The sequence below is a fragment of the Mastomys coucha genome, unplaced genomic scaffold (assembly GCF_008632895.1).
Source record: "Mastomys coucha isolate ucsf_1 unplaced genomic scaffold, UCSF_Mcou_1 pScaffold2, whole genome shotgun sequence".
Classification (NCBI taxonomy): domain Eukaryota; kingdom Metazoa; phylum Chordata; class Mammalia; order Rodentia; family Muridae; genus Mastomys; species Mastomys coucha.
Genome location: NW_022196902.1, coordinates 17968491 through 17984206, shown reverse-complemented (window position 1 = coordinate 17984206; position 15716 = coordinate 17968491). Strand labels below are relative to the sequence as shown.

The window sequence follows — 15716 nt, the reverse complement described above, 5'->3', positions numbered from 1 at the left end:
ACTGCTTCTTCTTCCTCTGGTTTGTCATTCAAATCACAGTCATAAAAAACATGAAGTGCGGTAGCCTTCCCCTCCAGATAGCAGAGGGCTAGTGCCAGAGGAAGGGAAAAGGTAAGAGAAAAAGCAACTGACTGAGAAGTTGAGAGCAGCAGCCCGAAGCTGAGAATGAGTGAAGGGATGAAGGAAGGCGATGTGATGGGGAAGCGATGCTGGATGTCAGCAGGGAGGAAAGAAACCCAGAGCTTGGGGAGGCTGGGGAATGCCAGGTACCCATCTTTATCAAGAAGGGATGGGAAGCCAGAGGCAAAGCATTTGTGAAAGGTAAAGGACAAATAATCCAGTGCAGCATCCTTAGGGACAGCCGATTTGAGCGTCTTCTCATGCATGAAATGATCGTCAGGTTGAGGAGAGGCTACCACAGGATCTAAGACAGAATCCAATGTGGTCACTTCAGGGTCAGCCTGCTCTGATAGTCCACCCATGGAAAGCAGCTCAAGGCTATCTAGTGTTGTCTGATCAGCCTCCCCAAAGGGGTCTTCCTCTGAAATGTCTGACAGCAAGTCTACTTCAAGGACTGGCAGGAGGTAAGGGGGTAAAGATGAAGAGCAGCAAATGAGAGGTGACAGGGGGCACATGCAAGTGGTCTATGTTAACAACCACCCATGGTTGGGGATGAATCCCACAATGGTTATGTTCAAAGGAACAAGAAGGAAACAGGAGAAAAGAGAAGACATTAGTGAAAACTTCACTTCTGACTAGGTTTCATAAAAACTTAACTGAATAATCCACTTTTAAGGAGAGAAACGGGACTTGTATCACATATAATTGACACATATTAATGACTGAGTTTTTAACTAACATTACTCAAACCTAGCTGCTGACATATATATTAAAAATGCTAGAAAAATGCTCATAGAACTAGTCATTTTCTAAAGACAAGAATGATTTCATTTAGAACTTAATACAAGAACATTTGTCTAGATTTTTTTTCATAATTACATATATCAACTTCAGACAAACTAAACAGAAATACTGAACTTTCTCTTCAGTAGCTGTGTTCTCAGATACTCTGTAAGCACAATTTTAAGGATTCTGACCACTTAGCATTTGAAGGATATCATGTAGAACATAAGCTATGTTAATTTTTAACTAAATAGTGTTTAGCCAGATAATTTTGAACAGGACAATTACAAATTGTTTAACAACAGGATGCAAATGATTCCTACGCCCTTGTTTGATGCCCTGTCCTGTGGCATGTGTCTGTGGTGGTCAGTGCTTACAAGAAGTCCTACAGTAGGGGCGGATGCTTCAGTTACCATCCCCCTTCAGACGCTCACTCTGCATGTCTTTACAGTCTTCAAAGCCAGAGCTAAGAAAGCAGGGTATGTCAAAAGAATGACGGAGGCTGTGTGTGTGTGTGTGTGTGTGTGTGTGTGTGTGTGTGTGTGTATTTATTTCCAATGTTACATATAAAAAATGCTTTGTGCAAGCATAGACATGATTGGTGAGGAGCTCGAAAGTCAAATGACTGGTAACCATGTGAAATGACTTTAGTAACAAAGTAACAGAGTGACAGACTTAAGACTGTCTCAGTTCATTAGCTAAAGTGTAAGTACAAACAAGGCAGAGACTGCTTATAATCCTGCACTTATGGATTATTAGTGGATTTTCTTCATAACGAATATCATGATTCATCTAAAAGATTAAGTCAATGTAACAAAAGAGGGGGATATTACCTTTAAAATTGACTAGTAATAAAACATGCAAATTTCAAACCACATGGCTTTTATCCTTGGTAAGTCAACTGATAACAAACTAAGAAAACAGGAAATACCAATGCATTGCTTTCTTATAGTTGTATAATCTACTCTGTTCTTACATTAGTATAATTTACACTGAAACAATTATTTTACTCTGAAAAATAACAGAAACAGGTTAGAAATCAGAGTACAAAGTAGCAGCGCCTGTTTGAAACCTGAAAGCCTGAAAGCACAGGCTGCAGGACAACAGGGAGTTCTGATTTCTCAACTATTAAAAGCAGCAAAGAGCCTCTGGGCTGGCAGGCTGCACAGCAGCACAAGCTAGCACGCACGCCATACCTTTCCCTCAGCGAGCTGGGCTGTGACTTTTGTAGGGCTTTTGCCATTCCTCCGGCCATCCTGGATGGTAGTATAGCTGAGAACTCCAGGGCCAGGCACTGATCCCTCTCCAGGAGGGCCTGGAAAATCCTTCATAAGACGTTGCTCCACAACACCAATTGGGGCTAATCAGAAGGTAAGTTGAAATACATTAGACCTGTGAATGTAAAGCTCTGAAGAATATAACCCCTTAACCAAATGTAGCTAGAACATAGTGTTTGAACTTTGGATATATCAATATGTAATATAAACTTGTTTTTAAATTAATACAAAACTCTACTAATATTGTGAGTTTTTAAAAATTAATCCATCCAGTAAATCAGATTTTTGAGCATGTGGTTCACCAGGGAATTGGTCAATAGGAGGAGCTCTTGGCCCAACTGCAGAATTACAATGTAAGCAATACTCCCTTTCAGAGCAAGGCAGAACCTACTGTGTGCTGCTGTCCTCTCTCTTACAGTAAGGCAGAACCTACTGTGTGCTGCTGTCCTCTCTCTCACAGTGAGGCAGAACCTACTGTGTGCTACTGTCCTCTCTCACAGTGAGGCAGAATCTACTGTGTGCTACTGTCCTTTCTCACAGAGAGGCAAAAACTACTGTGTGCTGCTGTCCTCTTTCTCACAGAGAGGCAGAACCTACTGTACTAATGTTTTTGTCACAGTGTTGGATCACCTCAAGAGTCAGTAAGCCAAGTGCCCAGTCTCTCTACCTGAGGCTTCTCCTGAACAGTGCAATCCCCAGGTCTTTTCCTTCTTATAAAAAGAGCTTTATAGATACCCTGTGGTTTGCTTTTTTCCATGCACCAAGAAAAATTCCAATAACAAAAACCCCACAGAGCCTGAAGCTGTTAAAGGGTGGTGTGTGTAAGCCACCAGCTCACATGAGGGATCTACCCTTTCAATCTTTGCTCTACAAGGTACCAAATATCTATACCCCTCGCCTGACCTGTCCCGACCTGCCCCTTTCCTAGCCCTATTTTTTCATCAAATGATACTTCTACTTAGACCCATTTGCTTTAGCCAGGAACCTGAAATTCTAGAACATCACCCCTTAACACTAGCAAGTCAAACAGGGCCCTTGAATTTATTTTTAAGCATGGTGTGTGTGTTTTTAAAACCTCTATTTCTACACCATTTCAGCCTTTAAAATTTTTCCAATCTATAATAAGCTTACTTTTCAGAATCCACAAAAATTGTTACAATATTAAAATGAGCTCACATCTGACATTATACCTATTTATTTCCTGAAGCTGATTTTATTTGTTTTTGCTAAGATTTTACTAATTTTCCAATGTAGAAGCATATAATTATGTATACTTCTTTGACTTATTATATAATTTTAAGCACTCACTGCTATTACAAATTATTACAAATGAAAAAAATATAACCTAAAGATAGTTTCAACTATACTGACAATGAAATGTGAGTCAATGTAAAATTAAAAATTACAAAGCCAAGTTGACAAAATGTTGATGGCACACGTTTAAACAATCACCCATTCTAATGTGCTGTAACCAAGTGATGTGCTCCAACCCAAGGTGAAGACCACAGCAGCCAGTGTCACGTGACCACTGCATGCCAGTCTGTGGGCTTCCTGACTCAACTTCTCTTACCATTCTCCTGGCACCAAGTGATTCTTCAAAGCTAACACTGCGCTCTGCAGGATAGCACTGATGCACTAAGGATTCCCTCAAAGGCTTCCTACAGAATGGATCCAGCAAGCCTAGCAGCCCCCCAGCTCTCCCACAAGGCCCGAGTGTGCTGTCTTTTTTCTGGTCTCTCACCTCAAAGCTGGTTTGCACCTTCCACTGCCTGGGATGACCTATGTTCTCCTGTCTTGTCATGGCTGCCTCCCTTTCATCCTTCTAGGCTTCTGAGGGAGGCTGCCTTTCCTAAGGACCCTACTTGCGCAGCCCAGTATCCCTGTCTATTCATAACTCCCAAGTTCAGAGAACACCCTGCTTCCCCCACTTCCCATGCGTGAAGATGGCCGTTGCCAGTTCCTAACCTCAGGGAGGCTCCCTGCTTTCCCGCAGCTGCTCTGGGGATCTTTGCTCTTAAGTCTTCTGATGTCACCTTAAACTCTGCCTGGGATGCAATCACTAAAATATTTTCCTAAACTTTAAAAGGAAGATTATTTAACTCTCTGTATTGTTCAGACCTTCAAATACAACACACATCAGCAACACTAAGGCTGAAGGAAGAAGCTCTGCCCTGGGTCAGAGCAGCTCTGCTGTGCTGGGAAACAGAACACAAACCCCGGCCAGACTTCACTGCCATACTAGAATGTGAAGCCTCCTGCCTTTCTTCACAGTGACACAATCATCCTTTTGATAGCCTGCTCTTCTGATGGATCAGTGTCCAAAACACAGAGGGGAAATGAAGGATTGGTGCCACACCTATAGCTTTTCCTTGGGAAAAAGGTTTACCTTCTGCGATTACTGCTCAAGCAAGATGGCAGGTTTCCCAAAGAAGTGCGCAGCCTACAAAGATGCCCTGGCTGATGGATCATTAGCTCTAACATAACATGAGAACTCTACAGCCTCCAAGCTTAGAACAAAAGCTGGATCCTCGTGGGGTAGAAACAACAGCGACTGCATCTACCTGTGGCAAGAGCAGATGCCTACTCAGACTGGCATGGTTTTTCAGATCTACTAAGGAACATTCTTGGTTGTTGGACGACACTGCTGACTCTCTATAAACAGTCTCATCTGGAAATATGGAAAATTATTTGCTTGAAGCATGTATTTTTCTGGTGATTCCTTAAAACTCTATGCAAGACTCTCTTGAGTTAACAACCACGTATATCAAAACACCCACAAGCAAAGCCTGGGAAATAATTGTGTGTGCCCGTATCTATTTAGGAAAAATAGAGCAAGGCTAATCTTTATTAATCCTCTACTAATTAAAGAATGTTAGTCTAGGAATCATCTGTTTATCTAATTATTTAACATCTTGTTATTCAAGTACATATTTCATATTTGTATAGTTATATAAAGGAACAACAATCAGAATGAGATTTTTGCTAATAATGCAACATAAAATTAAAATTTGTCAAACTAATATTAATATTCAATATAATGAAAAAGGTTGAAAAACTTTCTTTTCACTGAAAATTAGTATCACTTTTGTTATATAACAGGAAAAGCAGTTTAATAAAAATATAACATCATCTTTCATATACAAACATATTAATTCCTAATTTATTAATAAGCAATATGACAAATATGTGGAAAAGAAACATCATCTGACTTCAATAAATGTTTGCATACAAGACTACAAATATGTAGCTAATCAGAACTCTAAGAGAAACCCTTAATATTTATACTATCTACCCAGACACATGAATATGTATTTCTTTTGTTACTGTTATTTAAAACCATATTTAAAGTTAATACTTTTGAAACCTAGAATGATTTCCCATATGCTGTGAATCTGGTAAACTTCTGAAAGCACACCTTCAAATCTGAAGAGTATAACTGTTTTATAATTACTGGAATTCATATGCAAACATATCCCAAAATTTCCACAGAGTGATGCGAGCAACTAACAAGTTTAAGAAATTAAGCCATGGAGGTTGGAGAGATGGCTCAATGGTTAAGAGCACTGACAGCTCTTCCGGAGGTCCTGAGTTCAACTCCTAGCAACCACATGGTGGCTCACAACCATCTGTAATGGGATCCAATGCCCTCTTCTGGTGTGTCTGAAGACAGCTACAGTATACTCAAATTAAAGAAAGAAAGAAAGAAAAAAGAAAGAAAGAAAGAAAGAAAGAGAGAAAGGAGAGAGAGAGAGAGAAAGAGAGAGAGAGAGAGAGAGAGAAAAGAAAGAAAGAAAGAAAGAAAGCCAGCTTTAAAAAAATAAATGAAGGGCTGGAGAGAAAGCTCAGTAGTTTAGAGCACTTAATAATCTTCCAGAGACCACAATTTATTTAAAAAAAAAAAAAGAAATTAAGCCACATTAGAGATCATAATCAAATAAAAACCTATTCATCTAATAGGTTATAAACACATACATACTTATGTATGCTGCCAACAACATACATAAACAACAACAACAACAAAAATATATGTTCAGAGTGACAACCTGAATATGAAATTATTTTACTTTGAGAATAGCAACACGTCTATCCCTTGAGACCAGTGGTCCTTAACCCTATGGGTTGTGACCTCTGTGGGTTCACATACATGTCAGATATTTACATCACAATCCATAACAGAAGCAAAGTTAGTTATGAAGTAGCAACAAAATGGTTTTCTGGTTGGGGTCACCACAGCATAAGGAACTGTGTTAATGGTGTCAGCATCAGGAAGGTTGAAGACCACTGCTCTAGAGGGCATCTGCTGGTCTTATTAACTACACTACCACTTTCTGACCCCAGCAGACTAGAAAAGATGAGTACAATCCAAGATTATAAATACCTCCGTCTAGGCTCCTTGAGACACGTTTACTAGAGGCACGCTCAAATTGTGGTGCCGGCCTGTCTATGAGGATACTTGCTTCTCGTGTCTGTGCCTGTGTGCGGCCGCTGTAGCGGAATTTGGACCCCAGTGTCAAGAACTTGGTCTTTGGTGGCTGCTCTGGAGAGACAAGCCTACAAAGAAGAAAAAAAATAAGGACAAAGTCTTCAGGTGGATTAAGAAAAACAAAACCACAGGTATGTATTTTAAGATCTCATTTCACTTATGATCAGTCAAAAGTCACTGCTCCATACCTTTAATAAAAACATCCTTCCTACATGTGTGGTTTTACTGTTGTACTGGGTTTTTGAAACAAATTGGCCTCCTACTCATTCACTGAGTACTAGAATTGAAGTGCAGCATCATACTGGGTCATAGGTAGTTTTGTAACAGCAGTGTGCTCACATTTTGTTTTTTTAGCCCAAACAAAAGAGCATCTACCCTGAGTGTATATCAAGAGTATTTATTTGATTTAGTGTAAATCACTTATGCAAACACATATGTCTGAATTTGTGCTGCTAGCTGCAAGTGTCAAGTAAAAAGCCCATTATCATTAGCAACTGTTAATGTTTATGCCTCTTTCTGGTAAGGAAAAAAAAAACCATCTAACTCAAGGAATCTATTTAGCTAAGCAATCTGTTCCTGAAGATCAGACGGTGGACGTCGGAGGTGGCTAATATTCTTTCTTGTCAGTGTAACACTACCAAGCAACTGGGCTCATAATGCAAGAATTCAAACCTTAATGACAAATACTTTTCTGACTTATGTAAGAGCATGCTTTTAATAAGTAAGCTTTTTTGATACACCTGAAATCATCTTTCCATTATTTGAGTTAGAAAAATACTTAACAAAAATATACTCTCAGGGATCTTACAACTTATTAATGAAAACTTTAGTTGACAGTTCAAGGCTATGGAGATTTCAATCATTTTCCAAGGAAAAGTTGGTTTTTTACAAATTTTTTTTTTAAATCATTCCAAGTAATCCCAGATCTTCTGCATAAGATTTTAGAAATCTTCTGTCTTAGGAAAGGTGAGTTCTAAGTCAAGGTGGTCAGGACTAATCATGCTCAGGGCTAATCTACATCCTCCGTTAACTCAGAACAGTGTTCATCCAGAAAGACATGGTCAGAATAATTAAGAGAGCCATGGACATCAGGCTTTCTTGGCCCCTATCTATTCATGTGGTGGAGCACACAAACCTATGTGCACGTCATAAAGCATATTCCACTTTCTACCTACAGAAATACAACAGAGCATCGGGCTGAGAGCATGCTCTCTGGTGACTGTTCACCTCGGGCTGTCTCTTGATGGGTGGAACATGGAGTTTCTCCAGCTAGCAACGCTATGAACATGAACGCTTGAACTGCTCTGCAAGAAAGCAATTACCTACAGAAATGGGAGGAAGGTTGCTAGGGCATATCAGTGCAGCCAGAGTTTGGGAAATACTCTCTAGCCAAATCCCGTGGCTCCTTGTCTGTCACTGAAGTCCACTCAGGAATAGAGGTTTAAAGACACATGAATCCTTCTTGTCTGTTAACAGTCTACTCAGGAATAGAGAAAATTGTAAGGCTACTGCAACAAAGACACATGCACTGGGTCCTGAAAGAGATCTCCAAAGAAAAATCTGAAATTACAGACAGGGCATCTGTTTTACCAAACTATGAGAAAACTTTAAAGATCCTGTATTTTCAAGAGATATTCCTCTTTCAAATTCTAATAAATTTTCTGTTTGTTTTACAAAATAAATTTAAAACAATTAAACTTATGCTTAAGAAAACAATTTTAAAGAAAATTTAAAATCTTCCAGGGGTATTCCCCAGGTTTGCAATTGTTAATCTACTTTTTGTAACTAGACCTGGGGCCCACTGTCACCTCAGCTCTAGACACACCGTGAGCCCAGTTCAAAGGGCTGCTTGCTTTGTTTTGTTTAAGGCTTTCACCATGTTGCTTGGGCTGTCTCAAACCATGAACTCAAGTGACAGCCTGCCCCAGTCCCGCCTGTGTCTGGGCCCTCATCCTGGTTGCATGCGCACACACACACACAAAATCACACACACACAGCTGAATCACAGGCAGCACCTCTTTAGCGTTCTCCTTCTGGTATCTCAGGGATGCAGCCTTGAAGAAGTAACTTTTGTGTTTGGCATACTGGAAATCTGGGAAAAGGCAAGTGCTGCAAGCCTTGACCTCTGACTCATCACTAGAGCTGCTGTGGAGATGCTCTGTCTTAGTACAACACAGAACAATTAGACCTTCAGATGAGCTTGAGGGTGAGCTTGGCTTGGCTGTCCGCCACCCTATCTGAAAGTTGACCTTTCTCATTGCCAAGGGCTGAGACAACATCTACTGTCAATGTCCACGTGAAAGGAACTCTACATAATCAAATTTCCTCTAATTTATTTTCTGTTAAGGTAATAGTCAGCCAGTTGGTTACTATTTAAGTATATATCCAGATATTTATCCATTAGAGCATTTTGCATGAGATATTTTACATGCATGATCACTTAATTATTTTTTTGGTCTTACTTCTATAAAGAAAAAAAAACATTACATCCTAAGACATATGAAACAGTAAACTGTATCTAACAATAATAGCATTCCTAGCACTGTCATCTCCAACAGGATCCTCGCTGTTGGTATCGCTACTTGACGGCAAACCTACTATCTGTCCACTCTAGCCCTATAGGGCTGATGCCATGATCTAGCTTTATATAACGCAGGGCCATATTTTTTCAGAAAACATTTAGTCTAACTACCAAGAAACATAAACTTTTCAAGGACTTTTACAATTAGTATAGCTGAGTCAGACAGATTCAAATATATGTTGAATTATATGTCTTCTCTAAAATTAGCATACTAGAATATTCTTGAAAATAAATCTGTTCCATTTCACTCTAAGAACCAGTCATCTGTACTAACTACAATGTTTTTAAAGTGGTACTGATGAAATTATTTTTCATTATACACCAGAAACAGCTTGTTTGCTTCTCATGTAAAATCTCATTTAATTTTGAAAACAAGCCCATAAAGAAATAAAGGAACCCTTTATTAGTATCACACAGGGGTAATGATGGTAAAGTAGAAGCTGTACAACTTGTCACTATTACATGACTAGTATGTGGCAGCACAGTACTCGATTCTAAGTCTGGAGACAACACTTAACCCTATCCAGCTTTATAAAGCAGTGAGCAAAAACAGAGGCGCTGAAGGTAAGCAAACTGCTTGGGAAAAAGCAGCCCTAAGGGAGATAAAACACAAGCTATGGCTTGGAGTCAACGGGAATTTGGAGGGCTTGTTGGTTATTGTTGCTCTGTTGCATGTTTATTTCTCTATGTAGTTACAGCTAACCTTGAACTCACTATGTAGACAAGGCTAGCCTTGAACTCAGAGATCCACCATGTTCCTACTTCCCACATACTGAGATTAGAAGCTTAGGGACTCTTAAGGGGATTTTTTTGTTTGTTTGTTTGTGGCTTTGGTTTTTAAGGCAAGCATGACTATGTAACTGGCCAAAGAAGCCAGAGGTATCTATTAGAAAGTAAATTTACCAAGCAGGATGCCTTACTGTCTTCTAGACTGACAGTGTTGAAGCCTTGGAACTCTTCAGGAATTCAGTACCTTAAGTGCTGATGCAGAGCTCTCAGACAACGCCCTTCAGCTACAAAGGACTGGAGACTACTCCTGAAGTCATCAATAGATCCCTCTCCCCAGAGTTAACTTGGGAGAGATGATAATACAGGGTGGATGAAATAAATAAACCCGAACAATGTCTACCCATCTTTAAAACAGGAGAAGTTAAACAAGGATGGTAAGATGAAGCAATAATAGTTTTGGAAGGAAAGGAAGTAATTAAAGAAAGGCAGGGTGTTCATGATCCCGTTTCTACAGTGACTGCACTGCACTGAGAGCAATCCTGAGGAGAGGCTAGTGTGAACAGCTCTAAAAGACTATGAATAGTTCAGATGTTAGGGAGGCGAAGGGCTGGCAGGCTGGCAGCAATGAGGAGCCCACTAATGTTGAAAATTAGTTTTTTGAAATAGCATTAATACACAAGGTTGTGATACTGTATCAATCACCACAGGAGTATTACTTAAGTTAAAACAGAAATGGCCATGTCAGGACATCAAATTAAACCAGTAGCAGCACACAACCAAATGGAATAATGACAGGCTCAAGCTGACTGAGAAAGGCGTGGTAAGAAAACAGTCTGACTTATAACAAAGAAAACCAATGATAAGATGGTAGCAGGTGGGGTCAGCATGGTGGTGACGGGGAGAGAGGAGGCAAAAGAGCCAGATGGCACACTGAAGCATGGCTGCAGGTAACAGAGACAACCATAGTGAGATCCAACTCTGATGCAGGCACAGATGCAACTGCCGTGCCATCTGTCCCATCTGACCTGGACAGGGCATCACTGGTAGCTCCATGAGACTTCTTCACCTTACCTGTAGAAAGTGTGATGTTCCACGCACACTTTCCATAGCCTTTTAGCTGCCCGATGGTTTGGCAATTTGAATCCAATGGTACTCTCAAACTGTTCCAGCTGGAATAAACCCATAAAAACAAAATCAGCCTATTCTTTAACCAATGGCTACATGCTACTGTAAGCAGATTCAGTTGTTTCTGTCAGAAGTAACTCTTCTTTAGAAAATAAGTCTAACACTTATAACAAATTTCCAACTGTGACACTGTTTCTATGAAAAGCATAATTAATTGGTCATTGCCCAAGTGAAGTGATTACTCAATGTCTCTAAAACATATTCCAACACTTACCTGAGTCAACAGCAACAATCACAACCACAACAAGCTCCTACTATGGGTGAGAGGGGCAAAAACAATCCCTTTTTGTGAAGAACCCAGTAGTTTTGTAAATCAGCAACAAGAATGATGTCTCATGTAGCATAAAAGAATAAAGAAGGGTTTCCTTCTGCAATATTTTTGTGGAAGGATTCATTTACGTCTCCTCCTAGGAAAGGGGACGCTGACAGTACTTTAGCCATGCCAAGGGTACAAGACACTGCTCACCTCTGCTGGTCTAACTTTAATGTAGAAATTACTGCGCTTATAGGAAATTTTCAAGATCTTCGGCCAAGCGAAACGATTGATTCTCAGTCTGTCTTTGTAAATGAGAAGGCCATTAGCACACACCCCCAGCTTGATGTCCACACCTTCTGAGTCCTGCCAAGTACAACCCATTGGACAGTTAGAATGACAAGTTATGTAGACTGAGGCAAATCAAACTTCAAATGACTGAAATTGTCAACTTAATATGTTTACATTTAAGTGTTAGTGAAGAGTACCTAAATTAACTCCATTAATAAAATGATTCATCTTCAGGGATCAGGTCGAATTTGCAAAGTGATATGAAAGTATCATTTATAAGACATAAATTGTAAGAGGTTTAATTTATGCATTTCCAAGTTCTGCAAAAAGCTAACAAGGAAGAAAGAAACGAGCGCCATATTAAGGCATCTTGAGGACACAGGACAGAACATGTCCCTGGAGCAAGTCTGTCCCACATGGACAGTCGGCTGGCCTGCTCTAAGGTACATTCTACTATTTTAATTCACCAAATTTACTTGGCTATGCTAGCTGACAGCTGGTAAGATTATACCTATAAGTCAGTCTTCTAGACTGACAGTGTTGAAGCCTCGGAACTCTTCAGGCATTCAGTACCTTAAGTGCTGACGCAGAGCTCTCAGACAGTGCCCTTCAGCTACAAAGGACTGGAGACTACTCCTGAAGTCATCAATAGATCCCTTTTCCCAGAATTAACTTGGGAAAGATGATAATACAGGATAATCAGAAGCCTGAAGAGGTTCGGTTTATTTGCCCACACAAATCTACACACAAAGGCAGAAAGCCGACAACTTGAAGTATGTTTAAAAAGGAAGCCAGTAACCCTTGCCCTCATCAGTCACTCGGTACTTAAGATAAAAGATGCGCAATATTCAAAACACACAGGCAGGTTTTCCACCAGAAGACAGGTAATCTCAGTCAAGACAGAGAAAGTCAACACTACTACTCAGGAGAGGCACACATTTTAAGGAAATCAGGAACAACATGGGATAAAATTTCACACAAAGTGAAGACAACACATTAAGAAGTCTCAATTCACCAGGCAGTGGTGGCACACGTCTTTAATCCCAGCACTCGGGAGGCAGACACAGGCGGATTTCTGAGTTCCAGGCCAGCCTGGTCTACAGAGTGAGTTTCAGGACAGCCAGGGCTATACAGAGAAACCCTGCCTCAAAAAAACAAAACCAAAACCAACAACAACAAAAAGTCTCAATTCAGTGACAGCATGTTTGACAGCACCATTACAAAGAATAGTGTAACATAAGTTAGCTTTTCTTAAAATAAAAGTATAGTATAGTCAGTTGATACTAATTTCATTTTCTGCTATGATACCTGAATAATTCAAATACAAGGATACAAACTTAAATTACACCACATTGAGCAGGTTTTAAAACACTGGGCTGCTGACACCCAATGAAGGTTTGCTGTAAAAGCCCAATGACTTTCCAGAGAGCAGTGGCCAGATGGAGAAAACTAGCTCCAAAGTTGTCTCTGACTTCCATACACACCATGTGCATGCCCACTTACATATCAAATGCACAACATTTAAAAGAAACATAAAATAGCCAATACTCTACTCTCTGCAATCCCAGCAGCCTCAACTCTATCTAAGAGTAGCAGAGAAAGCCAGCCAGCCAAACTACTCGGCATCAAACTAAAGTAAGTGTTTTTCAAAAGCATCAACATCCATGGCCAATAGAAGAGGGTGCGAAATGGCAGAAAATGCTGTGTTTTCATCATAGCTAAGGAGATGGCATTCATGGAAACAGTCAAAGCCAGCTCCATCTGGTATGAAACAATCTTCAGACAGGACAAACAAGTATTTTTATTTTACTTAGAAACTGTATTCAAGTAAATCAGTAGATGTATGGCTGGCCCACCACTGTTTTCAATGTGTCAGTATTTGTGAACAGAATCCGGATAAGGGCGTGAAGTGCAAGGAGGAAAAGCATCCTCAATCTTCTGTGTCTAAGCTGTGCCACTCAGCACAAAAGAAAAAAACCTGACTACAGAAATTACCATCTGCTCTGCTCCTCGGGAAGCTGTCTGGGCGAAAGGTCTTCTGAGAGGTTTGAGATGTTCAAGGCTCCCTCCCTGTGTAGTCACATCAGCTGGTTCTAACAGTGGCACCTCCAGAAACAAGCCCTTGCAGACCAGTCACTCTTCTGTCCACCCTTCAGAACTAGCGGGGACAGGACCATGACAGCACCCCAGAGACTTACTGCTCTGTGCTTGCATGCCCTTCTGTCGAGACTCTTTCCAGCTAACACTCTTAAGCTTGTCCTAATTTGAAGCTGTTATTTTAATGTTTCCAAAAGGAAAAAGAATGTGAGTTCAAGGTAAGGAAAAGTGTTTTAGGAAAATAAAAATTTCCATGGCATGTTCTTTAACACTCCTCCAGGCCTTCTTTCCATGGGACACACATACGATGACTATTGGCAGTCTACCGTGGTAAACAGGACAAATGGTGGCACTCTACCGTGGTAAACAGGACGAACGGTGGCAGTGCTTGTCCTTGCTGTCCTGTTCCCTACTGTTCACTTTTATAACCCCAACATTATGAGAAAAGCACCCTAACCCTTTTGGCACTTCTAAGAACCGGATTCTACACAACGATCTATGAAGTTAGGCAGCAGAACAACTACATACAGGAAAGGCTGCAAGGCGCAGCATGGCTGCAGAGTACTTGCCTAACACGGCTGGGGTCAATCCTCAGTCCTACTACTCTCTCAAGAAAATTATATGTATCGCAAAATTTACAGGAAGTTAAGATGAGAGAGCCTCTTTGTCTCCAGTCGTCTCACATCCTTTTTTCTTCTATAGATAAAAACGAAACTAAGACAAACAAACAAAGTCCCTCCAGCATTAAGATCAGACTTACTATGGAGTAACAGTAGTAAAGCAGCTCAGGCAAAAGTGACTGCCAGCGATAGACAACATCAGACAAGGTGTTCTCTTTACTATTCCATGTATTTATAAAACAAATACATTCAAATCTCAAGAAGATAATATACATAAAAAGCATTTTTAAAACTGAAAAGTATTTCATTTAGCAGTTAAATATGATATTATCAGAAATTATTCACTGATCTTAAAGGGAGGAAATCTGTAAATGTAAATACAACTGTAATAAAAAAAAACTAAAGCCATATGTGGTAGCACACACCTTTCATCCCAGCAACTTGGGAAACAGAGGCAGGTAGATCTCTGAGTTTAAAGCTAGCCTGTATTACATAGCAAGTTCAGGCCAGCTATAACTACACAGTGAGATCCTGTTTCAAAATAGAACTAACAGACACTCAGAGCAGATCTCATATTAAGAAGCCCAAGAATTAGACTCCTCAGAGGCTCAAACAAATGAAGTCAAGCAAGAAAATGCTTCAAGACATTAACTCTACAAAGAGATTCAAGTGATTTTTATTTCTTATGTTATATATACATTATTTTGAAATAAAGAAAAATATTTTAAAATAAGGCCACCAAGCACAACAGAGTCCTTTGTAAGTCTAACACAAAGGCAAGGGCTACTACTACCCAGAGACCTAGAAAGGGGAGGCATTTCTGCGTGGGGGCTTCTGCTGCACTAGAACCACTGCACAGAATCGCTCAGATACTGACTCTAGAAAAACTAAACCTGTCTATCACTTTTCCTCTTGTCCTCCTAAAGTCACCACTCCATGTAGGATCACAAAGCAGGAATGCTTGTTAGTGGTGTCCTCTCAATCAACCCAGGCTTCCTATCACAGGGCTCCACCATCCCGTCCGTGCACTACAGCGGAACCCACCATCATCCCATCCACGCACTACAGCTGAACCCACCATCATCCCATCCACGCACTACAGCGGAACCCACCATCATCCCGTCCATGCACTACAGCTGAAGCCACCATCATCCCATCCACGCACTACAGCTGAAGCCACCATCATCCCATCCACGCACTACAGCGGAACCCACCATCATCCCATCCATGCACTACAGCTGAAGCCACCATCATCCCGTCCACGCACTACAGCTGAAGCCACCATCATCCCATCCAC

The 15716-nt window shown here is 40.5% G+C and overlaps 1 protein-coding gene across 20 annotated transcripts in view; it reads right to left on the bottom strand.

Moving 5' to 3' along the window:
• Epb41l2 (erythrocyte membrane protein band 4.1 like 2) overlaps window positions 1–15716 on the bottom strand; it is a 177774-nt gene that overhangs the window by 37126 nt on the left and 124932 nt on the right. For all 20 annotated transcript variants that reach the window (XM_031380632.1, XM_031380636.1, XM_031380639.1 and 17 more), the window contains 4 exons: window positions 11625–11777; window positions 11045–11142; window positions 6559–6731; window positions 2100–2263 (listed from right to left, as the gene is read on the bottom strand). In XM_031380632.1, the coding sequence (XP_031236492.1) occupies window positions 2100–2263; window positions 6559–6731; window positions 11045–11142; window positions 11625–11777 (588 nt within the window). The remainder of the gene's footprint in view (window positions 1–2099; window positions 2264–6558; window positions 6732–11044; window positions 11143–11624; window positions 11778–15716) is intronic.